The sequence below is a fragment of the Alligator mississippiensis genome, chromosome 1 (assembly GCF_030867095.1).
Source record: "Alligator mississippiensis isolate rAllMis1 chromosome 1, rAllMis1, whole genome shotgun sequence".
Lineage (NCBI taxonomy): Eukaryota > Metazoa > Chordata > Crocodylia > Alligatoridae > Alligator > Alligator mississippiensis.
The window spans coordinates 190,673,075-190,697,502 of NC_081824.1; the positions used below are offsets into that span (position 1 = coordinate 190,673,075).

The 24,428-nt window shown below is 44.0% G+C and overlaps 1 protein-coding gene across 1 annotated transcript in view; it reads left to right on the forward strand.

Moving 5' to 3' along the window:
• Window positions 1–1,406: 1,406 nt before the first annotated feature.
• Window positions 1,407–24,428, forward strand: part of LOC102565928 (potassium voltage-gated channel subfamily H member 1) — a 92,286-nt gene continuing 69,264 nt past the window's right edge. The window contains exons 1-3 of the mRNA XM_059718163.1: window positions 1,407–1,577; window positions 22,062–22,185; window positions 22,454–22,560. Of these exons, the coding sequence (XP_059574146.1) occupies window positions 1,499–1,577; window positions 22,062–22,185; window positions 22,454–22,560 (310 nt within the window). The 5' untranslated portion in view covers window positions 1,407–1,498. The remainder of the gene's footprint in view (window positions 1,578–22,061; window positions 22,186–22,453; window positions 22,561–24,428) is intronic.

Below are 24,428 nucleotides of genomic sequence, written 5' to 3' on the forward strand. Positions count from 1 at the left end.
GCGGAGAAGCTGTGGCTCCTTCCACAGGGCCTGCGGCAGTGCAGGTTTTGTCCTACCCCTCACTCTCGGGGCCTGCCGGGCTGTGGTTTGCAGCTTGCAGAAGTCAATAAAATTACACTGCCACAAGGGAAGGAAGAAAAACCTGGTTTCACAGAGATCTAATAACCAGGGCAAAGGACAACATGGGTTGCTGGGCTGTGGCATAAAAATTTTGGGAACCCCTGCTCTATGCTTTGGGAATTGAAAAACTTAGCTCTTTCTTTTATTAATATACAGATTTATCTCACTTTATGCTGCATGTGTGTTCCTGCAAAACGGCTCATAACTTGAATTCGCATAAAGGGAACCCATTTTACAATGTAACAAATAAGGATACATTCCAAGACCTCAACTATACTGACCCCCAGACCCATTTGTACCACTTTTACAAGACAATTTTGGTACTCACTAACAGCAGTCAGTACACACAAGCACAGGCTGGTGGTGAATGTTACCATAATGGGGATGGCAACTACAGAAACACGTGTCGCAGACAATGAGTGAGGAGCACAGATCCACACAGGAGACTATATTTTGGTGTGCATCGCTCCCACAGCGCACTGCGTAAAGCAGTTGACTGCAGGCTTCCACCACACCGATTGCATAAGAATGAATTTACCTCATATATAACGAATTTTTGATATAAAAAGTCATTGCATAAGAGCGAATTTGCATATTCAGAACCCACATAAAGCGAGGGAAACGTATATATATAAAATTTAGGTAAAAATTATATATATATAATATATAATTTTTATATATTATATATATAATGTTTACATATTATATATATTTATTGTTTATATACACATATAAATAATAAATATTTAGAAGAAATAGTATATAAAAGAAAACACACACAAATATATATAAAAGAAAGAACTAAGTTTTTTCACATTCCCGAAGCGTAGACTTTAAGAACAACGCCAGAAATCACGAAAGCGGGCAGTACATCTGATGCAGTCGGTCCCTCAAGGTGCCGTCCCCCCCTGCCTCCTGCCAGCTCTCCCCTCACAGGGCTACCTACCTCTCTCTGCTCTTGCCCTTACAGACATCAGGGCCCCATGCTTTCCGCCGCTTGTAACTTTCCTCTTCGAGCCTTGAAGTGGCGGAGAGGCGCTTACAGCTCGGCCCCGGCCCCGGCCCCGAGGAGGCGGCGGCGGCGGCGGCTGCGGCGGCGGAGCGGGCAGCCGCGCTTTGCGGTGCCGCAGTCAGGCGGTGGCGCTGCTCGCTCAGGCATGGCCCGGCCGGCGCTGGCGCGGGTGCGGGGAGGCGCTCAGCAGAGGGCGCTGCGGGCCGGGCGCGGCGGGGCTGCGGGCGAGGGAGGCTGTGGCTGGCGGAGCTGATGCTGCAAAGGCGCGCGGGTCCTGGCGGGGAGGCGGCATGAGGTGCGGGGAGCGGGACGAGCCGGCGCCGGGCCCCGCGCAGCGCTGAGCGCCTAGCACAGCCTGCCGCAGGCATGACGATGGCCGGGGGCCGGCGGGGGCTGGTGGCCCCCCAGAACACCTTCCTGGAGAACATCGTGCGCCGCTCCAATGGTGAGAGCCGGCCGAGCGGGCAGGTGCCTGGAGTGCGATGCGCCGCGCGGGGCATGGCCCGAGTGCTGCCTGCGGGGCGTCCCGCGTGTATGGCCCCCCTGGGCCGGGCCCCTCGCTGCGGGCACCCCGCCGGGCTGCCGCCTCCCTCCGCAGCCGCACGCGGGGCTCGGGCGGGACCGCTTCGCACCGCCCGCTCCTCCCTGGCGGGGAGGCAGCGCCGGCCTCGGCTGCGCGGGGCTGTCCCCGACGGCCCCCCGGCCCCTGCTCTGGGGGCAGCCCGAGGGCTGGGCTCGGCGGCCGCAGTGCCAGGGATAAGGATAGGGATAGGGTCCTCTGAGTTAGACCGCAACAAGTCTGGGGTGTGTGTGTCTGTGTGTGGGATCTCACGGTGTCATCTCACTTTTCCTTATATCCTTAAAGCAGTGTGTGTGTGTGTGTGTGTGTATGTGTGTGTTCGTGCGTGCCCGATCTGAGTGTCATCTCACTTTCCTTTGTATGTGTATGTGTGTGTGTGCATGTGTGAGATCCCAGTGTCATCTCAGTCGCCATCTCTGGAGGTGTTCAAAAGGAGGCTGGACAAGCACCTCCTTGAGCTGTTTGAGCCCAGTTACCTCCTGCCCATGACAGAGGACTGGACTTGATGATCTTACAGGTCCCTTCTGGTCCTTTGATTCTATGATTCTGTCTCACTTTCCTGTGTGTGTGTGTGAGAGAGAGAGAGAGAGAGAGAGAGAGAGAGAGAGAGAGAGAGAGAGATCTCAGTGTCATCTCACTTCCCATTATATCATCAGCCCTGTAGCACCTGCCTGAGATTCCAACTTTTGCCGATCGCTTCTGAAATAGTCATAGCATGTCCGGGTGACAATTGGTGCTCCTATGTTCCTTGCCTGACTGTGGGTTCAGCTGAACAGCTTGAATATTTTATTCGCTTGGTCTATAACGGTGCATGCCTACCCTGCCATCTGATGTAACTGAATAGTCATTTTAAAGTCAAACACAAGAACTGATGGCTGTACTCTGGGTTGGATCCTGCCTTTATTCATCCCAGTGAGCTACAGTCATCCAAGGAATTCCCACTGATTTCAAGGGGATCCAGGGGATGTGAGAAGTCAATAGATTGCCAGGAAAACTTCTGAATAATTGTTTGTTAATGATGACATGACTCAAATTCAAGATGGTCACGAGGAGAGGGTGGGAAAAAAAGAAGAATGTGGGGAGATGAGAGGTCTGTCTATCTGGCTTGAAATTTAGGGTTGTTTTTTTTTTAAATAAAGAAAAATAGTATTTGCCATTTAGTGTGCTGAGGATGGATAATATCTTCTTTTTTGAGAGTAACCGAGTATTTCTCTTGGAAATTTGTGGCAGGGACAATGCCTTGAATGTCACAATTGCATGTGAAAATGTATCAGTGATATCCAGATTCTTTCACATAGAGGCTTGCAAGTAAAACTGCTTCCTTAACAGGGCTGCAATTGTGTAGGTATTTATGTATATGCTTGAAACTAAGCAGGTATGTTTGCAGGATCTAGGCCTAAATTTTGACATTGTTTTTTGGGGCTCCTTGAGAGACTAAGAACTTGTATAATTTATATTACATAAGATCCCCATATTAAAAGAAATACAAAATTACTGAATTATTAGAACAATAATGAACTACGTTATGATAAAGCAAAGGCAGACAGTTACACTTATTTGATCTACAGTGGGAAACTCAAATGACTCTAGGGAAGGATTTTAATTTTTTTTTAATTGGAATATCTTCTTGAGGAAATAGCCTTTTGATAAAATCTCAAAGTGAAGATACTCTTGATAACATTAATGCATCTTCATGTATAATTGTGACTGTAAATAGATCATATCTCCACACAGTATTCTTAGAGAAAGACTACTGTATTCTTGCAAGAAACCACTACCCATCTTTGTGGCAAATCTTGTTTTTTTATGTAAAGATCAATTCCTACAGTCAGCCAGGGCTTCTAATATTCCAAGCTCAATTTATTTAACTTTTTTTTTCTCTAGAGACTACTTTGAGTTTTTGAACAATTTAATCATTTGAAAGAAACAAAAGAAAACAAACCAATGTCTCAGGATAGTGTCACTGGCTGATCAAGTCGGTCACTATGGAGTGGAAATTCAGCAGAATGGAAGATTTGTTTTTGGTACCTATGTTTTGGTGCTTTATTGAATCAGTGCCTAAATAGTTCCCTTGTAATTATTATTATATGTGGTGCTTTAGGTGAGCACATGGTGTGTTATGGAGCAACTGAAAAGAACAGGACCCTGCTCTCAGTTCTCTTTAGTTCGTGAAGGCTGTTAAGTAAATAGAGAACTAGATTCAGCCTCTGCACTCGGCCTCCCATAAGGAGTGGTCACAGCTTTCCAGACTAGAAGGGTCTGGGAAGGAACAGAAAATCAGGGCTACAGTCTCATTTCTGCGATGGCCTTGCTTTTAAGAGGGAAAGATGTACTGCAGTCCTTTTCAGGGTACAGCTCTCTTCCCACTTCATGGTGCATCCACTTTCCTAAGTAGCTGTGTGTGTGCACATGTGTGCATGTGTATGTATGTGTATATATAATATATATATAAAAGCTTTCGTGATATGGAGCTCATTTTATCAGATGCCATGAAAGGACTGCAGAAAGCAGAGTATAAGAAGGAGAGAGAGAAACTAGAATATAAAATACAAGCAAGGGGAAGAGTAGGCATTTCTGGGAGAGGTAAATAAACAAGCAGGAACCTACCCTGCCTGCCACTCGACTTCAGAGTAACAGGACTAGCTTTCCTAGCCAATATGAACAAAGCATGGAGGATACCCACTCGCTGTTCTCTTTCTTCCTCCTCCTCCTCCTCACCAACCTGCTTGGAGGAAGAGTACTGGGCTGCAGACTCTGCCATGCCTTCCATGCACCTTCCATCCTCTCATGATGCAGGGAGCACAGAAATGACCTTTCCTAAGGTCTGGAGATTTCCCTTTTTCCCATCTCCTTTTTTTCCTAAGTAGCCAAACAAGGCTAGGTGGCAATGTGAGCCACTATAAAGCAACAGTGTTATCTAAGCGCTCCTTAGCTGGCAGCTGTGAGCAAGTTAAGCACTGCCTATGAATTCTGAATGGATAAATATACACAAAGGTGCACTTTGGGGAGTTTGTTTCACTGAAGGTAGTGGACTTAGTCAGAGGGCTGACTTTAATGTTAATTGGTGTGATGCATATGGATCCTGCTGTACCTGAAGAAGCAGAATAAATCCCAATCTCTGCATCGGAGGTGCAATTTAATTGAGAAGAACAGATTTGTACTGTGCGCTATGCTACCTAAAATGAAAAAAGGCCACATAACAACAAAGCAATTGTCCAAAACCCTTTTTTTGGAAATGCTAATCTAAACAGATTATCAATTATGGCATTTTACCAGGAATTTAAAATGTAATTCTTTAAGCACTAGTTCATATTAGATGCAAAGCTTGAAAGCTGACCTTTCTGCATTGCAAACAGGGTATAACCACATGGGATAATTGGTGACTTACCGGGCATGCAAGTTTATGGGTTTTCATTTAGATTTGGTATCTTGTTCAACTTTGTGGCGCAGAAACTGGAACAAGACTATTGCTGACCATTGACTTGCTGCATAAGTGAATAAAGGGGCATAAGCACCTCCCTGCCCCAATATATGTCTGGCCTGAATTGCCACTACAGGTGCAGGGAAAGAAGTGGTGTGTGAACTTGACTGAGAGGGGAGGAAGGCAATGGTTCCTCTTTCCCCGTATGCCTGCTAGAAGGGCTGAGTCAGAAGGTGTTTAAAGAACTGCAGTAAATGGCTCCTTCCCCTCCCCCCATACTGGAGTATGGAGAACCAGAAAAGTCACAATCCCACCCCTGGATTGATCCTTGCATGGCTTAGCCATGTGTTACACCATACCTCTGGTGAGATGTAAAGGGTCAGGGTAGCCCTGGGACTTTAATGGCTAGATCTGCTTTGCCTTTTTTGCAACAGCAGGTCTGTTGACTGCAATAAAAGCTAGTTATGTGAGCAAACCTCCTGTTTTTCTCTCCTTGGGGATACTTTTACTACAATTAGAAAAGAAATCTGAAAGAACTAAGATGTTGTTTACAGTTCTGCTTGTAAGCAAACTGTTGTGTGTTTAATATTTAAAAGACATATTTTTGAACTAGCCATGTACAAAGAGACAAATAGACAATGTGAAAGACATTTAATTTTGATGGACAAAAATTTATTTTGGAGAGGAGAAATAAAAGGGACAGAATGCCCAGAACACCCAGTAGAATGGATGAAAAATCAGTCCATGCTATGAAATAGTGATTCCCTACACATCGAATGAAGGCACTTATGAATACTGCTAATATCATTATAATGTTTTTCTTCAGGTGACATAATATCCAGGTGCTATATAACTCAGTAAGTTGTCATCCTTATTCATGGTCAATGCATTTAATTCAAATGGTGCAGTAAATCATAGAACCAACTTTGTGATTTTTAATGTTTTATCAATAATCTAGTAAAAATACTTTAGATCAGGGGTGTCAAAGATCCAGCCCATGGAGACCCATTACCCAGCCCCCAGTGCTGCCCCTAGATCTGAGCTGACCCATATGGTGCGCACTCTGGGATCTGTGCTGTATGTGATACCCACTCTAGCTGGCCTGGGACCCCTGTTGCATGCAGTGCTCATACAGCACAGGTCCTGAACTGGTTGGTGTGGGTACTGCATGTGGCGTGTGTCCCAGACCAGCTGGCTACAGGCGGGTGTCAGGTGAAGCACAGATCCTGGACTGCCCAGGGTATATTGTGCGGATCTCAGAGTAGTTAATACAGGCGCTGGATCCAGCTGGGAATGAGGCAGGGAGGGGGAAGGGAGTCTTTGGGCCCGATCCAGCTCATGAAGCCCACAATGCTGGATGATTTTGACACTCCTGCTTTCATTTTACAGAACTGTATGCTGTAGTCTTTTAGTCTTTACTTGGGTCTTTACTTGGGCAAAACTCTCACTGACCTCAATGAGAAATGGCTTGGAATTCAAAAGAGAATATGGTCATTGTTCAGAATTTTGACAATTAATATAAATATATCATCTAGCTATTGTCCAGAAGAGAAAATCTTACAATAGTTCATATAAAAAAAATCTTAAAAATACAAGACATGGAACTAGCCAAAGAACAGATTATACAACCCCCAGACCAGTTTGAAGAGTGATCAGTGTTTAAACCACTGATTTCCACGTGTTATGCAAAGAGCAAAGGTTGACAAGGACCTTGTGCTAAAACTAATGATATCTAAAAAATACAATCTATGTATATGCTGAAAGTTAATTACCTGAATATAAACACTATGTATTAATACCTCTGAAACTCTACAACAATAACATTTCTGTGTATGTGTTTGCAATTAATATTGTCTGTTCTTCTCTATAGTGTGACATGGAAGGTGTGGAAAGTGCTGCTCCAGAGAAAGGAATTTAGCATAGCTTAATGATTGTGCTAAGATATATCAAAGGTCCTTCCAGCCCTTTCTGCTCAGAAGCATGCTTGATCCATAGTGCAGAAAAGGAGGGGAAATAGCAGAGACCCTGAGAGTCTCTCTCAGATCCATAAATGATGGAGAATTTCCAGCTCTGAATCTTCCCAACTTCTGCTGACCAGGGGTTCAAGCAGTTCTGTGATATCATTCTCCCTCCAAAACTCAAGGAAGGCTCTGCAGGGCTGAGTTTTGTATGGAGGAGAACAGCATCCAGGTAGTGAACAAGTGATCTGTGGGTAAAGGTGGGGTTAGGTTGAACATTATACCCTTCTATCTCCTTGCAGATTCCTTGGAAAAGTAAAACAGGTAGGGACACTAATATCTCTGCTGTCGCCCTCCACCATAATCTGGCCAGAGAAAGTCCATTAGAGAAATGGCGTTAGAGAACAGCATGGACAAAGAAATGAGGTGGGCTGGCAGAAGAAAGTTTTTGGAGGAAGAGGGCCTCTGCCAATCTCTTGAGATCTACATTGATCCCTAGGGATTCATTAGGTTGGGAGTTGGGTCTATGATGCATAATGTAATGGGATCTCTATAAGTGGAGCCTCAGAGATTTTGTCCCTGTTCTCACTTTTGTGGATTAGCCCTGTGGATTATATCAGAATTGAGATAACTTTTTATGTGCTAGTGCAGCACCTCAGGTAGGTTGTGGGTGGGGGATGAGCATAGTCCAACTGAGCTGTACATGTACATCCCTCAGAAGGATCCGGACTAAATTCTTACCTCATCAATCAGATATATCTCCAAACTCGCCACCACAAAATCGTCTCAATCCTCTTCTCATCAAACATCCTAACAGATTAAAGCCTGATCAGATGTGAGCCTGAATTTAGATTTTTTTTGTACAAACATTTCTTTGTAAATCCAAAGAGCAACCAAAATGTTTCTATGATTGTATGATTAATGCAAAGGGGAGAGATCTACATGTGTGATTAATTCAAAGCAATCAACTTCGGCACATAATGCATCAGAATTTATTGCTCCTGGGCATGCTATTTGAATGTATGCCTGGGATTGCAGCACATTGAGCTGGGTCAGAGCAGCCCTGGCTGGCAGGTGGCCCAGGGGGGCAGCCAGCTTGTGAGCCGGGGGCTGCTCTGATCTGGCTCAGTGTGTTGTGGAGGGGCTGCCTGGGGTATGAGGGTGCTCCAGTGTGGAGCTAACTGGCAGGCACTCCCCAAACTGAAGCACTCTGATACCCCAGCCAGCCATGACAGCATCTATATGTGCATTGCTGCACTGAAAAAACTCTGCAGCAGGATAGTACTTGTATTTACAAGTACTAACTTCCTGCGGAGTTTATTAGTTTACTGTGCCCTAACAGGGCCATGCATGTAAGTGCTGAGACATGCACTGAAGAGCTAATTAGGCAGCTCCACAGTAAACGTCTTGTGTAGTTGCACCCAGGGAAACATTTAAGCACAAACAAATAAATGTTCTACTGCACCATCAGCTGTCCTTACCTCATAGCATTGGGCCAGTGCATCTGGCCTGTAAAAGAAATTAACCAGAAGTGGAAGTGAAATGATACTATCACTTCTCCTGTTTAAAGTGAAAGAAATGCCATGGGAAAAGAGCTAAGAACAGATTTGATTTTTAAAATTCTTTCCACTTTAATAATCTGAAGTGTTCTTAGCATCACACAGAAGCAGGGGAAAAAATCTCAATGTGACAGTTTCTTTAGCAGCAGAGCGCTGCATTGAGGTCTCGCTTTCCTAAGACTTAATTACTTCTGCAAATCATGCAGGGCATGTATGAGTCTATTATGAAGTATTTATTTAAACTGGAACTCTTTAGAGCAGGAACTGTCTTTTGTTTCTGTTTGTGCTGAACTTAGTGGAATAAGGACCCATGGCTAATGACTCCTAGGTACTACTGCAATATAAGTACATAAAAATAACAACTTTTTATATTTCCATAACTAAGCTGCAGCTGTTGAAATAAATGAACAAAGTGCATTTGGGGTGCATTGTATTGTTCTGGTTTTTTTGTTAATGGGGTATGTTTGATTTCTCCCTAATTCACAAATTTCAGTAATTTGCAATGAGTCTCCCAATCTTTAATAGATACATTTCATTCCATGCAGATAAGCAGCACAAAGCCCAGGTACCAATGATGCCATATTTTGAGGAGCTGTAATGAGTGCCTGTGCCAGGTGTTGCTTGTAAGCTTCATCATGGTGTAATCCAATGAGGTTCTGCTATGTACTGAAATACACCAAGTATCTGAGATGCATAAACTGATACAATGAACAGAGTTAACCTTTAGGTGGAAAAGCAGTGAGTTATTCACTGTGGCATGGTGAGCAGGCTATATATGCCTCTTAAAGCCCATAAAGAGGCTGGAGGCTTTAAGAAGCAGACACCCAGGACTTGATTTCCCACACTTCTGTTATCTTAATTATATTGACTTCAGTGGGATTACATCATAAAACCAATGTAAAAAGAGTGGAGAGCTAGCTGGCCCACAGAATTGTTCCTTCATCTTGCATAGAGGTCCACGTATCTTCCCCACAGAGGTCAGTGAAAAGATGGTATTGGGAGCACCAGAGTCTTCAATAATGTTTTGGTCTGGGGCTAATTCCTGAAGAGGCACAGAAAGGTGCTCTGCTAATTTATTAATAGGTGCAGTAGTTGCTGATGTATTGACAGAGGAGGTAGATTTTTACCTTTGTCCATCCCTGTGCCTACATAAGGCAACACTTACATAAGGCAAAGTGAGTTTCATCCTAAACAAATGTGCATGAACAAATTTCCTGTGTGTTAAAGGCAAATGCATTAAAATAACTAAGATGCTTAAGTGCCCAATCCTGCAAGACTCTGCTCTAAACAGTCCATTCAAAGAACTCTTTTAATTACATAAGTAAGATCTTTAAGCCTATGTGTGATGGCTGTGATTAATCAAAATATTTAAGTACAGGAGACTTCAATGCTTCAAGTACTTAAAGGTGACATGCTTACATATCTTGCTGAATTGGGAACATCAGGAGAAGAAAAATAACTTTTGTTCCCATATGATCATTTTGAAGTCAATGAAAACATTCTCTAGTAAGTCAATTGGAAACAGGACAGACCCTGAATCTGCAACTTTTTTCTTCAGCCAACAGATCAATACATCAAAAACATCTATGGTAAAATAATATTTTCCCAATCTATTTTCCTAATTTGAATACCAACAATCTTGCTAGATTTTACTACTTGTGATTTCTTTTCTTCTTATTTTGAAAGGTATACCCAGGTCTCTTTAAATTAATTATATTGATAAACAGTAAGAAAAGAGAATAAATAATAAGAATGGTGGATGCCTAGTTTTAAATTAATGTTTCATAATACACACTGAGGAATGTTTGGTGAGGCTGCAGAACTACAGAAAAAGACTTGGGGGTTACAGTGGACTGTAAGTCAAATATGAGCCAGTGATATGTTCTTGTTGCAAAATAAATTAAACAGCATTCTAGACTTATTAATAGGAGGGTCACTTGCAAATCAAGAAGAGTAATCCTTCTTTTTTATTCAGCACTGGTGAGGCTTTATCTGGAAGACTGTGTCCAGGTCCAGGCCCTATGCTTCAAGCTGTGAACAGATTGGAAAGAGTCTAGCAGAGAGTGATGCGTAAATCAGGTATTAGATAAAAGCACCAAAAAGCCCGTAGTAAAGTGCCTGATCTATACAGATGTTGGGAAAGCTGGGTCCAACTAAGATGATGCCTTTTCTGGGCATGCGCTGGGCTCGGCATGGGAGCACACTGAGTTTACAGTAAAGCACCATTTTTTTTTCCACATCTGCAAGCAACCACTCTTCCATCCCTAATTTCTATGAGTCTATAAATCCAAACATTTCCACAGTGATAATTAAAGGTGTCAGTCCATTTCTGCTTTAAAACCTAGATTAAGATCGTAAAACAAATCTTAATGAAAGGTCACTGCAGAATCTTTTAATGCGTTTTAGTATAAACAAATACTAAATGAATGCTCAGTAACCCAAGTTAGTGCTCAGTAGGCCGATGGCCACCTTTTTTGTGATCCTACTGCGCAGTAGTATCATGTAATGATTTTTGCCATGCAGTGCTACTGCACAGTAGTATTGGGCTACTGCACAGTCAGCAAGCATCTTGTGTAGACGCTGTCACTGAGTATAAAGTTAGGCCTTGTCAAATGCTTTTACAGCTCTTGATGTCTGTGCCAATAGTAAATCAAATGTGTGGTGTGTTTTTAATGTCAGAAGACCAATGTAATTGGTATAACCATAAACATTCTCTTCATTCTGGTTTCTTTTTAAGATCAGAAAGGAGAAAGGGGAAAGAATCTGATCAATTAAATGGTGACATCTCGCTTCTAAGCCTTATTTTTTAAATAGTACACTGTGTGGTTTTTGCAGGTTGGCATTGGAGGATATTTTAAATGAGTGATATACAAAAAACTAGAACTCTTGTTTCCAAAATGATAACTTTTATTAGACCAACTGGAAAATGGCAAGAAAATTGTCCTTTTCTGCAAGCTTTCAGGATCAAAGTCCCTTCATCAGGCTCTGGGAAAAGTGTAGATGGTATAAGATGGTAAAAAGTCCCCATAGGTAGGAAATAAACTTCATTTTTGCACAGAGAGAGCTGAAGTCTGTCCCTCTGGGTCCATGAGAGTGTCTTTGTGAGCTGTGTTGAGTAGGTCTTTGATATGTTGATCAGGTAGAATTCCTTCCCTGGAGGTGTCAGATGGAAGTCAGGGAGGTAAAAAAACTTCCTTGTAGTTCTGCAATGAAGTTTAAAATCCAGAATCAGCTGAAATTCAGCATCTTCCATGTTTCAGGGGTGTACTTGGTAGCCATGTTGGTCTGAGACAAGAAGACATACAAAAAACTAGAACTCTTGGTTCCAAAATTATACTTTTTATTAGACCAACTGGAAAATGGCAAGAAAATTGTTCTTTTCTGCAAGTTTTTGGGATCAAAGTCCCTTTGTCAGGCTCTGGGTGATGAGTGATAACATTTAATTTCTGAAAGTTGTGTTCTGTATATCCTTTTGCTTTAATATTTTTTTTTAACTTTCAGTATAGGCATCATCTTATGAACAGATGCAGAGTAATGCTCTGTACAATACATGTGCACTTTCTCTTCCTTTCATCTATTTTTTTTCTCCACCATTTCTGTTTAAAAAGGGGGAAATGATTTGCAAAACTTTAATTTATTGTCTCAAAAAAGTCCTTTTGGACACTTGATTTGAAACAGCTATTGTATTATCCTTCTAAAGATATGTAACTGTCCAAATGGTTAGGGTTATTACTGTTGATGAGGATGAATTGCTCTGTGCAGTTTAAATTCTTCCCATTTTAGAAGCCTACTGTCAAATGTTTACTATAGCACTGCAAAATAACAAAGGTTGGCATGGAACTATTAATCTTTATGTGAACTGATGGTTGCAAGTAGCTTTCAGTCTGTGGACTTCAAGTCACTAGAAAGTTGTTGTTTTGGTAAGTGAGAAGTATGGTGAAAGACATATTTTATAATTCTTTTCAGCATGTCCTTGTAGCATGCTCTATGTGCAAATAGCAGGCTTAGAATGCAGCCTTCAGTATGTGCTGCACTGTAATCCTGCTTGCATTGTAGCAACTCTGGAAAATTAAAAACCCTTTTTGTCCTTCTGTATTGGGTATGACAATACCCTGGGGTGTCAGGGTGCTCCTAGAGATGCCCCCCTGGGTTTGTATAAGCTTACTGGTCCCGTACTCTGCTGAATGGGTATGCCCTTGTTATTCATTTTGTCCAGAAATCGTGATTTATCACAGGCACTTTGGTAAAGTAACAAGGAAACAAATGGATTTATTACAAGGAACAACAAATGGTATGAAAAAGAAGTAACCAAATGCTTTGGCAACAGCATACAGTAAAACAAAACTGACAAAATCCTTATCCTACATTCAGACTACCCCCTAGCCCTCATAAAAATCTCTGTGCAAATCTCACTGGGTCAATCTCCTCTCAGTCACAGCTAGGGGACCTCCATTTCCCCTCTCTACCCACCCCCTAATGATCACTCCCTCCAGAACCTCCACATCATCTCCTCCCACTACCTACCTTCAGAGAAACCAGAGAGTCCTCTATAGCAGGGGTGCTCATCTCCAGCCTGTGGGCCACATCTGGCCCACAGTGCCAAGTCATCCAGCCAGTTGGACTCCCCATGGGTCTGGAAACTTGATGGTGGGGGAGTAATGGCAATACTTCCCTGATGCCAAATCTCTGGACCCATGGAGAGCCCCGAGCCCTGCATGCTGGATCCAGTGCCCGATCCCAGAGTGCAGAGAAGAGAAGGGGTGGCCCCAGTCCTGGTGAGGGGGGGCAGAGGGGGGTGGTGGTGTGTCCATGAGATGCAATACTGGCAGAAGGGAGGGGGCAGTGCCAGGCCCCCAGGACCAAATCCTAGTACTTTGGGGTGGCAGGGTGGGAGGATCCAATGCCAGGCCCCTGGAACCAAATCCTGGGGGGGCAGTAAGGGGTGGTGCTGGGTCTCAGGGCCCAATCCAGCCCACAGATAGGTCCTGTGCCACTCATCTGGCCCATGAGGCTAAAAGACTGAGCACCATTGCTCTGGAGTGTTTCTGCCTGTGAATCCATGACACTGGTTAGCTTATTATATGAACCTTAACCTGTAGACAGAATTTAACCATATCTACAAGGTTATCCAATGCATTGTTCTATCTATAGAATCAGGCTGTATTTAAAAAAAAAGAAAAGGGTATGCCTACGATGCAGAATGCAGTGCTGTGCAGAAAGATACTAGGGCTACATTCCTCTCAGAAGTGGGGTACATTAGTCTGGGTGGAGCACTGCACTGATGTGTGTGGGCATGTGCACATTTGGAATGGTTTCAAAGGGAGAGGGAGTGAGTCTTGCTCAAAACTGCACAGCAGCAACTGTGTTTTAGCAGTTTTGTGTGGACAAGCCAAGAAGAATACAAATGCAGTGACACAGCTCCATCTTTAACCCTGCTTCATGCAGAGTTACCCCTGAGTTTATGATGAGGTAAATACCTGCTCTATGGGAATAGTTAATACAAGAACTGAGCATGAACTCTGCCTGAACGTAAAATGTTGAGACAGGTATATTTGTAATGGGGTAGCTTATGTCTGTATTGTATTCCCAACCACAAACAAGCACCCCTGTCCCCCTCAGCCCCACCAGATTAAAAAATCATTATGCAGATTGTAAATTCAGTTGCTCACAAATTTGGAAATGTCAGAATTAAGGTTGTCCAGATGATTTCAATTTTGTTTCATTCTGCTTATACTTTATGATGCAGCCTTTAATGATGTGATTGGTACATAACATTTTTTTCCATGGCATTGCTTCTTATTTTCAGCAAAGCAGTTGCAGTGTTTTGTAACACACAGTATATCTCCAGGGACATGGAAAGCATGTTACACTTCTGATGCTGATTGTGACATGCCACCTGTGCGGTTCAGTGCCCTGCTAATATAACACACTAGCTAAGGGCACAGTCCTGTTTCACTTTACATAGCTAAACAGTCGTTACCCATCTGTGTAACTGCCATTTTTGTCAGTTATGCACAGTCTTTGAACCACACTTCATGGCTACTGATCATGTGCAGTAGGCTGTGCTCTGGGTAGGCAGGTACATGGCTTATGTCTATATACATGTACTGAAGCCTAAATCCTGAATCTCTGAATTTCTGGCCTGGTGATAAAGAGGAGGAAGTGGGAAACCCAGGTTCCTCTTTATAAGATCTTCTCTGACTCCCCAGTGTTGTGCTTCAATCATGAGGTCCAGATGAGGCATTATCCAGGCCTTTCCTGCCCTCATCCTGAAGCTGAACCACTGCACCTCGTATATAATGCTCATTGGATAAAATGGATGGAGAGCAGTAGGGAAGCTTCAAAATGATTGTTGGAGAGAATATTAACCTGTGGCCAGGTGGGAACGCTATGCCGGGATGTTGGTGAAACATAGGTTCAGATCCCCTCTGGGTAAAGGAGGGGGGCTCAGAATTTAGATTTTCTACTTCCTGAGTGAATGTTGAAAACACCAGCAGCTGTGGGCTAAAACATAGGAGGGTCCTCATCCATTGCTGGGTGCAGTTTTGTGACTTTGTGTAGCCCAATTATTTGCGTATGCAATCTTGTACCTGCCTGGCCAGAGCTCAGCCTACTGCATGTGCTTGGTAGCTGTGTGTATGCTTATGTGGAGTAGGATTGCAAACTGTGCCTAAGTCCCAACAAATGGCATTATGTGGCTGAGTGAAATACAGTCACACCATAGGTGTCTGCATCCCCTTTCTGGCCTTTGGATAGAAATGGAGACTGCTATTGTTATGTAATGGAGTTATGTTTCATTATATAGCAATAGTCAGATTTTGGTTTTAGTACTGAAAGTCCAAGTTCAAGCTCTTCTGAAGGTCCATGCAGGGTTGCAATAGGCCACTGTTCCTATGTAGAGATATGACATGACATTCACATACTGCCTGATAAATGCTGGTACTAGTCTATCCTCAGGTACTAGTAAATTAATTTATGTTCTGTGAGGGACTGTTGGAGGTGTTAACAGACACTGAAAGAAGTACTCTGTACTCTGTACAATGTGGTGGGTGGGCGGGCCTGATTCTTCACTCACTTTGGTGAAACTTGTGAATAGCTTCATTGGTGTGAGTTGGGGTGGCAGTTGCATCAGGCCACAGACCCAACCTTACAGATCAGCTAAAGGTCAGGGGAGACAGAGCCCATATGTTGGCTTGTAGTATTGTGGTGGGTAGGGGTGCATGAGTTGGATCATAGGGAAAGCTAGTATAGATGTGGAGTAGGAATGTGCATGTGGGGTAGGATTAGCACAGGCAGGAGTGGAGAGGAGGGGTGTCCATTCCTTGAGTTTTCTTTCTCAAGGAAGTGACTTCACTGAAGCCTTTTTATTTTTCCTCTTAAATAATTGGTAGGATCAGTTGTGAATCTTTGTGGTGCTTCTGATTCTTTGGCATATTGATCTACTGAAAATGGGGACAGTTTAAATGAGATGATGTATAGGGGCAGCAGGGTGGATCAATTCAATTGTATCAACCTGAGAGGGAGAGCTTGGTTTCTCCTGGGAGCCAGAGGCTGTAGCTGACCTTCTAAAAACTGTCCATTCCACTCACCCTTTCTTTTCCCCATGGGATCATTACTCACTGACACAGTTACTATTTGGAAAGGATTTTTTCTATGCATGGTTGCTGTGTAAATGATTTTGCCAAATACTCCTGGGGGTGGGAAAAACAAACATAAAACATTTAAATGTTTTCAAGGGATTCAAAATGCATTCTTTCTGTCCCACCCTGCCTCAAACCTATTATGACTTGGTGTATTTTAAATTAATATTTCAAAGCGGTCTCGCCTTTGTGCATATAAGAGCTGGTGCATATACTTCTTAAGTAACCAATGTCGGATTCTCCCTCCCTTCCATAAACCCAGCATGGGGTAGCATAGCAATACCATAATGGCTCATCTTCTCTTGGTCATATGCACAGGGGGCATGGCCAGCAGGGGAATAAATGCGGTTGGAGTGCTCCTTCAACCAGTTGCGTTTATGGTGCCTAACAGTGCAAATGGCACCTGCCAGGAATTACAACAGCTTGTACTGCTCTAAGATGCTCTGCAGGTTCAGCTGGATTGGTTCCCAGCCAGCTCTAGGATTAGGAATGGGGGAATGGAAGGGTGTGGTTTAAAGACCCATTTGCACGTGGCTCCAAATTTAGGCTGAGAGCTAGATTGGGATCTGACTTGTTGAAATCAGAGTGCTCCATTTAACAGACCTCACTGATGCAAAGTGCTGACTTCGTGAAGGAACATCTTGAGAAGCTGGATACCTTCAAGTCAGCCGGCCCTGACAATCTTCACCCCAGGGTACTCAAGGAGCTGGCGAGCATCATAGCCCAGCCTCTAGCGCAGATCTTTGAAAACTCTTGGCGCTCTGGTGTAGTGCCCGAAGACTGGAAGAAGGCCAATGTGGTGCCTATCTTCAAGAAAGGGAGGAAAGTGGATCCGGCTAACTATAGGCCCATCAGCCTGATTTCTATCCCGGGGAAGATCTTAGAAAAGTTTATTAAGGAGGCCATCCTTAATGGACTGGCCGACGCCAACATCTTAAGGGATAGCCAGCACGGGTTTGTTGCGGGTAGGTCTTGCTTGACCAATCTCATTTCCTTCTACGACCAGGTGACCTATCACCTGGACAAGGGAGATGAGATTGATGTCATATATCTTGACTTCAGAAAAGCCTTCGATCTGGTGTCCCATGATCGTCTCTTGGAGAAACTGGCCAATTGTTGCCTGGGGTCCTCCATGATCCACTGGCTGGAAAATTGGCTCCGGGGTCAGACCCAGAGGGTAGTAATTGATGGAAGTCACTCATCGTGGTGTCCTGTGACCAGTGGGGTCCCCCAAGGCTCTGTCCTTGGACCCATACTGTTCAACATCTTCATTAATGATGTGGACACTGGAGTCAGAAGCGGACTGGCCAAGTTTGCCGATGACACCAAACTTTGGGGCAAAGCATCCACACCAGAAGACAGGCGGATGATCCAGGCTGACCTGGACAGGCTCAGCAAGTGGGCGGATGAGAATCTGATGGTGTTCAACGCCGATAAATGCAAGGTTCTCCACTTTGGGAAAAAAAACCCGCAGCATCCTTATAGGCTCGGCAGTGCTATGTTGGTTAGCACTATGGAAGAAAGAGACTTGGGGGTCATCATTGACCACAAGATGAACATGAGCCTGCAATGCGATGCTGCGGCTAGTAAAGTGACCAAAACGCTGGCTTGCATCCATAGATGCTTCTCAAGCAAATCCCGGGACGTCATTCTCCCCCTGTACTCGGCCTTAGTGAGGCCGCAGCTGGAGTACTGTGTCCAGTTTTGGGCTCCACAATTCAAAAATTATGTGGAGAAGCTTGAGAGAGTCCAGAGAAGAGCCACGTGCATGATCAGAGGTCAGGGAAGCAGACCCTACGATGACAGGCTGAGAGCCCTGGGGCTCTTTAGCCTGGAAAAGCGCAGGCTCAGGGGTGATCTGATGGCCACCTACAAGTTTATCAGGGGTGACCACCAGTATCTGGGGGAACGTTTGTTCACCAGAGCGCCCCAAGGGATGACAAGGTCGAATGGTCACAAACTACTGCAAGATCGTTTCAGGCTGGACATAAGGAAGAATTTCTTTACTGTCCGAGCCCCCAAGGTCTGGAACAGCCTGCCACTGGAGGTTGTTCAAGCGCCTTCATTGAACACCTTCAAGATGAAACTGGATGCTTATCTTGCTGGGATCCTATGACCCCAGCTGACTTCCTGCCCTTTGGGTGGGGGGCTGGACTCGATGATCTTCCGAGGTCCCTTCCAGCCCTAATGTCTATGAAATCTATGAGATAAAAGTACTTACCCATCTCACAGACACATTGTGAGAGTGAATACTTTAAAGATTGTGAGGTACTCAACCATGAAGATTCATAGATTCATAGATGTTAGGGTCGGAAGGGACCTCAATAGATCATCGAGTCCGACCCCCTGCATAGGCAGGAAAGAGTGCTGGGTCTAGCTGACCCCAGCTAGATGCTTATCTAACCCCCTCTTGAAGACCCCCAGGGTAGGGGAGAGCACCACCTCCCTTGGGAGCCCGTTCCAGACCTTGGTCACTCTAACTGTGAAGAAGTTCTTCCTAATGTCCAATCTAAATCTGCTCTCTGCTAGCTTGTGGCCATTATTTTTTGTAACCCCCAGGGGCACCTTGGTGAATAAAAACTCACCAATTCCCTTCTGTGCCCCATGATGAACTTATATGCAGCCATAAGGTCGCCTCTCAACCTTCTCTTGCAGAGGCTGAAAAGGTCCAGTTTCTCTAGTCTCTCCTCATAGGGCTTGGTCTGCAGGCCCTTAACCATACACGTGGCCCTTCTCTGGACCCTCTCCAGGTTATCCGCATCCCTCTTGAAGTGCGGCGCCCAGAATTGCATGCAGTACTCCAACTGCGGTCTGACCAGCGCCCGATAGAGGGGAAGTATCACCTCCTTGGATCTATTCGTCATGCATCTGCTGATGCACGATAAAGTGCCATTGGCTTTTCTGATGGCTTCGTCACACTGCCGACTCATGTTCATCTTGGAGTCCACTAGGACTCCAAGATCCCTTTCCACTTCCGTGCCACCCAGCAGGTCATTCCCTAGGCTGTAGGTGTGCTGGACATTTTTCCTCCCTAGGTGCAGCACTTTGTATTTCTCCTTGTTGAACTGCATTCTGTTGTTTTCTGACTTCTTTCAATCTACGGGCATTCTTCTGATCAAAAATACATTGTGGTTGTTTAAAACAGTAATTTTTTCTTTTCTGCTATGACAATTGTGGTGGCCATATAATAATCTGTAATATATTAAGTTCTAAGAAGCATTTCTACACTAGCTGTAAGGTTTTCTGTTAATTGTATTATACTAATTAAACAAAAATATTAATTACTTAATTGTCCAAAAAGCTATCTGGCCAATTAATAAAAATTATACGGATTCCAGGGTATTGCTAACAAGATCCTAATTAAACAAGTCACTTTAAAAATCAAGGATGATGGGTGTCAGTTAAGTACTTAAAATGACTATAGAAAAGATGTTCTGTAACTGGAATCCTGAATGTACCTGGAACAGTCTGTGTTTAGATGCAAGTGGAGAGTCATCATTTAAGTTAGTAAAAGAATCCTTTGCACAGCTCAGCTCTGGGGTTAGAATTTACCTCTTGGGACAGGGTAGATGGCAGCCAATATTCATGGAAAAATCATCAAAATAATTGAGGCCAGGGCAGAACGTGACCTGAAATTTCTTCCATTGTTGCTTTTCATGTTTCTTGATGGCAAGATGGAATGCAGCATTCAAAGTAAACCAAACAACCCCTCTTCTCTTCCCTTTTCCCCAGCAAACCCTACAGGGACTTGATTCAGCAATGAAAAGAATGACTTATTTATTCATAGTGAGGGGTAAAGTATACATATTGTTTCTGGGACAAGACACTCAGACAAAAAACCATGAGACTTAAAATAGTTTGTAAGAAACAAAGCAGTTAAAATGTCTGTATGTATATAGGTAATAGCTATATTACTGGTATATTTTGCTCTGAGGGGTATATAAGGATGCTTTTCATATTGTGAGTGGGAATGTGCAGTAGAACTGGATGCCTGAAGATGTACTCTGTTTAAACCCCTTCATCCTTTCTACCAAAGATTTTGAAGAGAGCTCTTTTTGTGGCTTAAATTCTTTACAATTTATAGTTAAATAGTCTTGTTTGTGTCTTTCACTTGCAAGAATCACTGGTGAAAGCCATACATATTTGATCAGCCAGAGTGTGCAGCAAATACAGAAAATTAGCTAGCATTGTGGACTCTTACGGGGTTTGTACATGACACGGGGGTTTAATTCTCCCCATATTGAAGCAGTGGGCAGAGCAGTCCCTTAGCTGCAGGGGGGGGAAGGAAGGGAGGGAGGGGCGCTGGTGCTTCCCTCTATGGCAGCCCCCTGTCCAGGTGTCACCCACCACAGGCACCTATCTCAGGTGGTCCTGGGGGGGCACTGCAGCCGTGGAGGGAAGCACTGGGTCCCTTTGAAGCTCAGGCAGGTAGGCTCTGAGGGGAAAACAAAATGATCAGGCTTGCCACTCTCCCCCCCCCCACTGTTCTGTGGAGCCTGCCTTCCTGGGCTGCCTACAGGGGCTGCATGCACAGCCCCTGAGTTGCCTGGGGCCCGGTGCTTCCCTCCGCAGCTGTAGGGTTTAAGAACTAAAACTCCTCGGAGGTGTTTTACTTTGCAGTAACCCAAAGTCATCTGCTGTGGCCCAAAGTCATGTAAGGCGCATTATGCCACCGAAAGTGCTACAGAGGCTGAAATTAACGTGCAATATACTGCTGAATGTGCAAACAGCAATGCATTTAACCCGCTTTAAACCTGCTTTAAAGTGTTATCTACAAATGCCCTTAAAAATAACCTTCTGTATCACTGAGGGTGAAACTCAGGTGGAGGTTTTTAAATAGTTTTCAAAGAGCTGGTGGGCCTGATTCTCAGCTTCCTTGTTTATGTAATCACTTGCAGCTGTCAGAGGAGAGCCTACAATGTCAGCTATTTAGTGGCCCCATACAAGTAATAGTATTTTGTTCTCAGTCTGGATTGGTGTACCCGGCTGCACAAGATCCATGTCAGTGGAGATCCTGCCTTTGTGTGCAAGAAGCAGTAGGCTCAGTGTTTGAATGTAGTATCATTTTATGCACTAGCAATGCACAAAGTTCACGTGAGCATCAAGGCTTGAATCCTGATTGCTTTATTCTGCAGGTGGGAAATTGACCCTGCCATGGATGCACAACAGAAGGTACCATGTTCAGACCATGGGTGACAATGAGTGGGGCTCAGTGTCCTGCCTGCCATTGAAAGGGTGTTGGCAGCAGTGATGGGTGCTGAGTTTACATTAATAAAAAATAACCGATCCCCAATGTGTTCATAGATTTCATAGACATTAGGGCTGGAAGGGACCTCGGAAGATCATCGAGTCCAACCCCCTGCCCCAGGGGCAGGAAGTCAGCTAGGGTCAAAGGATACCAGCAAGATAAGCATCCAAACATTTCTTAAAAGAGTCCAGAGTAGGTGCTTGCACCACCTTTGGAGGGAGTGTTGACTGAGTGGTGCTTAGATGTTTCTGTGTAGGGCTGGATTTCAGTGGCAGGGAGGAACAGCTGTGTTAAAAACCATACTCTGGCACTAGGGTGGGACTAATTTCTTCTCCCCTGCCTTTCATTTGTATAGAGCTCCATCACTCAGGTTTTAGGTAGGGAACTCAAATTTAAATCATGTTGACTTCTTCCATAGGAATACACTGAGTAAAGTGAGCAGGCTTGGGTCCCAAAGTGGATAGAACCAGGAAGTGCAGACACAGACCTATCTAATATCTAACTGATGTGTTCTTTCAAACAGATACTAATTTTGTCTTGGGCAATGCCCAGATAGTGGATTGGCCCATTGTGTACAGCAATGATGGATTTTGCAAGCTATCAGGCTATCACAGAGCAGAAGTTATGCAAAAGAGCAGCACCTGCAGGTATTTGAGAGCGGATTTACTTTCTACTAAATAACTTGTAATAGTATGTTGTTGCTTGAAGAGGGTGGGGGAGGTTGAGAATCCAATCTGTTTATTCCAGTTTTCTCTTTAATCTCCCCAGGCTGTATCTGTCAGTTATGCTTAGCAGGTGAAACAATATGACAAAATCTGACAAGGGCAATTTTTGGTTAAACCTTTTTCACACTGTAAACAAATGGCTTAGTTTATTCCTCCAGTATCTTACTTGAATTCTTTGGTTTGTTTGCAGTTTTATGTATGGAGAGCTGACAGACAAAGATACAATTGACAAGGTCCGGCAAACATTTGAAAACTACGAGATGAACTCCTTTGAAATCTTGATGTACAAAAAAAACAGTAAGTTGCATCTTTAAAAAAAAATGTACATGTTACATATGCTTCCAGTTTGTCAGCCTGAGAGATGGCAGTCCTTGCTTTAATATTAAGCCTCAGTCCTGCACCTTGATCCATAAGAGCAGACACTTGTGTCCTATGAAGACCCACTGATGTTGTGGACACAGGAGTCTGCCCATATGCATCAGACTGCAAAAGTGAAGACTTCTTGCTTTAAAAGTCTTTAAAAGACTTTAGCACAAATAATCCTCCACTTATTATTTTGCCTTTTGAATTCCAACTCAATTCCAATTCAGGTGTTGTACTGAGTGAATATTATTACATGGATTAATATATTATACAGTTGCCAAACTGAAAAAAAAACATAAATCATTTTGGGTTGACAGAAAATGAAATATTTTTCAGTTTTTCCTCATTGTGACAGGGTGCTTGGTGCACCAGTCACTTTAAGAGCAGAGGCTGCCTGAGAAGCAGCTTGCAGGTGGCAGGGAGGCAGGGACTGATTAGGGGGTCAGCTGGGCTTGAGGTACATAAGCCCTGACTGGTGCTGTGAGAAGAGGTCCTGGCAGTAGGGCTCTTGATAACTGCTGAGCTGCAGTTAAGCAGCACTGAGCCTAGCAACAGACTGGGCCTGGGACTAGGAGCATGTGAGCCCATAGCATGAAGAGGGATGGCAGAGAGTGGAGGACCAGGGTGCCCAAAGCTCAGGTAACAAAGAGCAGCACCTGAAAAGGGCAAACCGGTCCTTGGAACAGATAGGCCAGAGGACAGGGACAGTGGCACGAGAGGGCTGGTGGTGAATAACTCCTGGTGGTTGTAGAAGGTACGGAGGTCCCGACTGGCCCAGCAAGAGAGAGAAGTCAGAAGAATAGAGGGCCTGAGCCCATTGGAGGGCAGAGTGTGGGGTCAGAACAGGCCTTGGAAGAGATAGTCCTGGGGTCCCTGGGGAGGATGGAGCCCATGAAACTCCAAAAATTTGTCCGTGTATTACTTTGTGATGGCGATACAGTTGTTCCTACATACCAACCCTCTGATGACTTCAGCTTGGTCCCAGAAGTCCCCTTTTTTTAAAAGATGAGTTTTGCAGCTTGTTTATGGATTGAACAATGCAAGCTCAAGTGAAATAGTAAAAGGAAGCAGCTCTTGGTGAAGGATCACTTGCATAGACCATCCTGATACCAGCTACTTCTCATTTAAATACAAGGGGTCCCAACCCAAGCACCTCTGCTGACTGTATTAGAAGATTACCTCTTTACTCACTGTACAGGTTGCTTCTACGTCATTTTCCTAAATGTGTCTAGCCAATTTGTCTCAGCCTTGATATTGAGGGGCCATTTCTAAAATCAGGTTTCCTAGCATATTAGGTCCTTTGTCTTCCTGCTGAGCTTGCCAAGTAGTACCAGTTGCATATGGCTATCCAAAAGAAGCAAAGACATTTCACATGGGCTACTGAAGGATAATAAAGTCTCTGCCTGTCAGTACCAATCCACAGGCCTGCTTTGTCCCTTGTTTTCAGAATATAGGCTGTTTCGGTGAAGTCAGGATACATCTCATTGGCTTTGTCCTCATTTTGAGAGAGAACATTCCTACCCCAGCTTATTTTCCTTTCTTCTGTCTCTGCTTTTATTTTGTGCATATTATAATGCAGTCTGAGGCACCATTACCTCTGAGACTGCTCTATTGCTTGGGGCTTTCCTGGAGCACAACTTTACTAATCCCTATAATGAGAAGCTGTGTACACCTCTTGAATAGCATATAGTCTCTCTGATTGCATCTCCCTGACAGTGTCTTCTGCTTCTAGTGTTTACCTGTGTCTTGCAGTTTATTACTATTACTAGTCTAATTCTACAGGGACAAATGCAACTGACCTC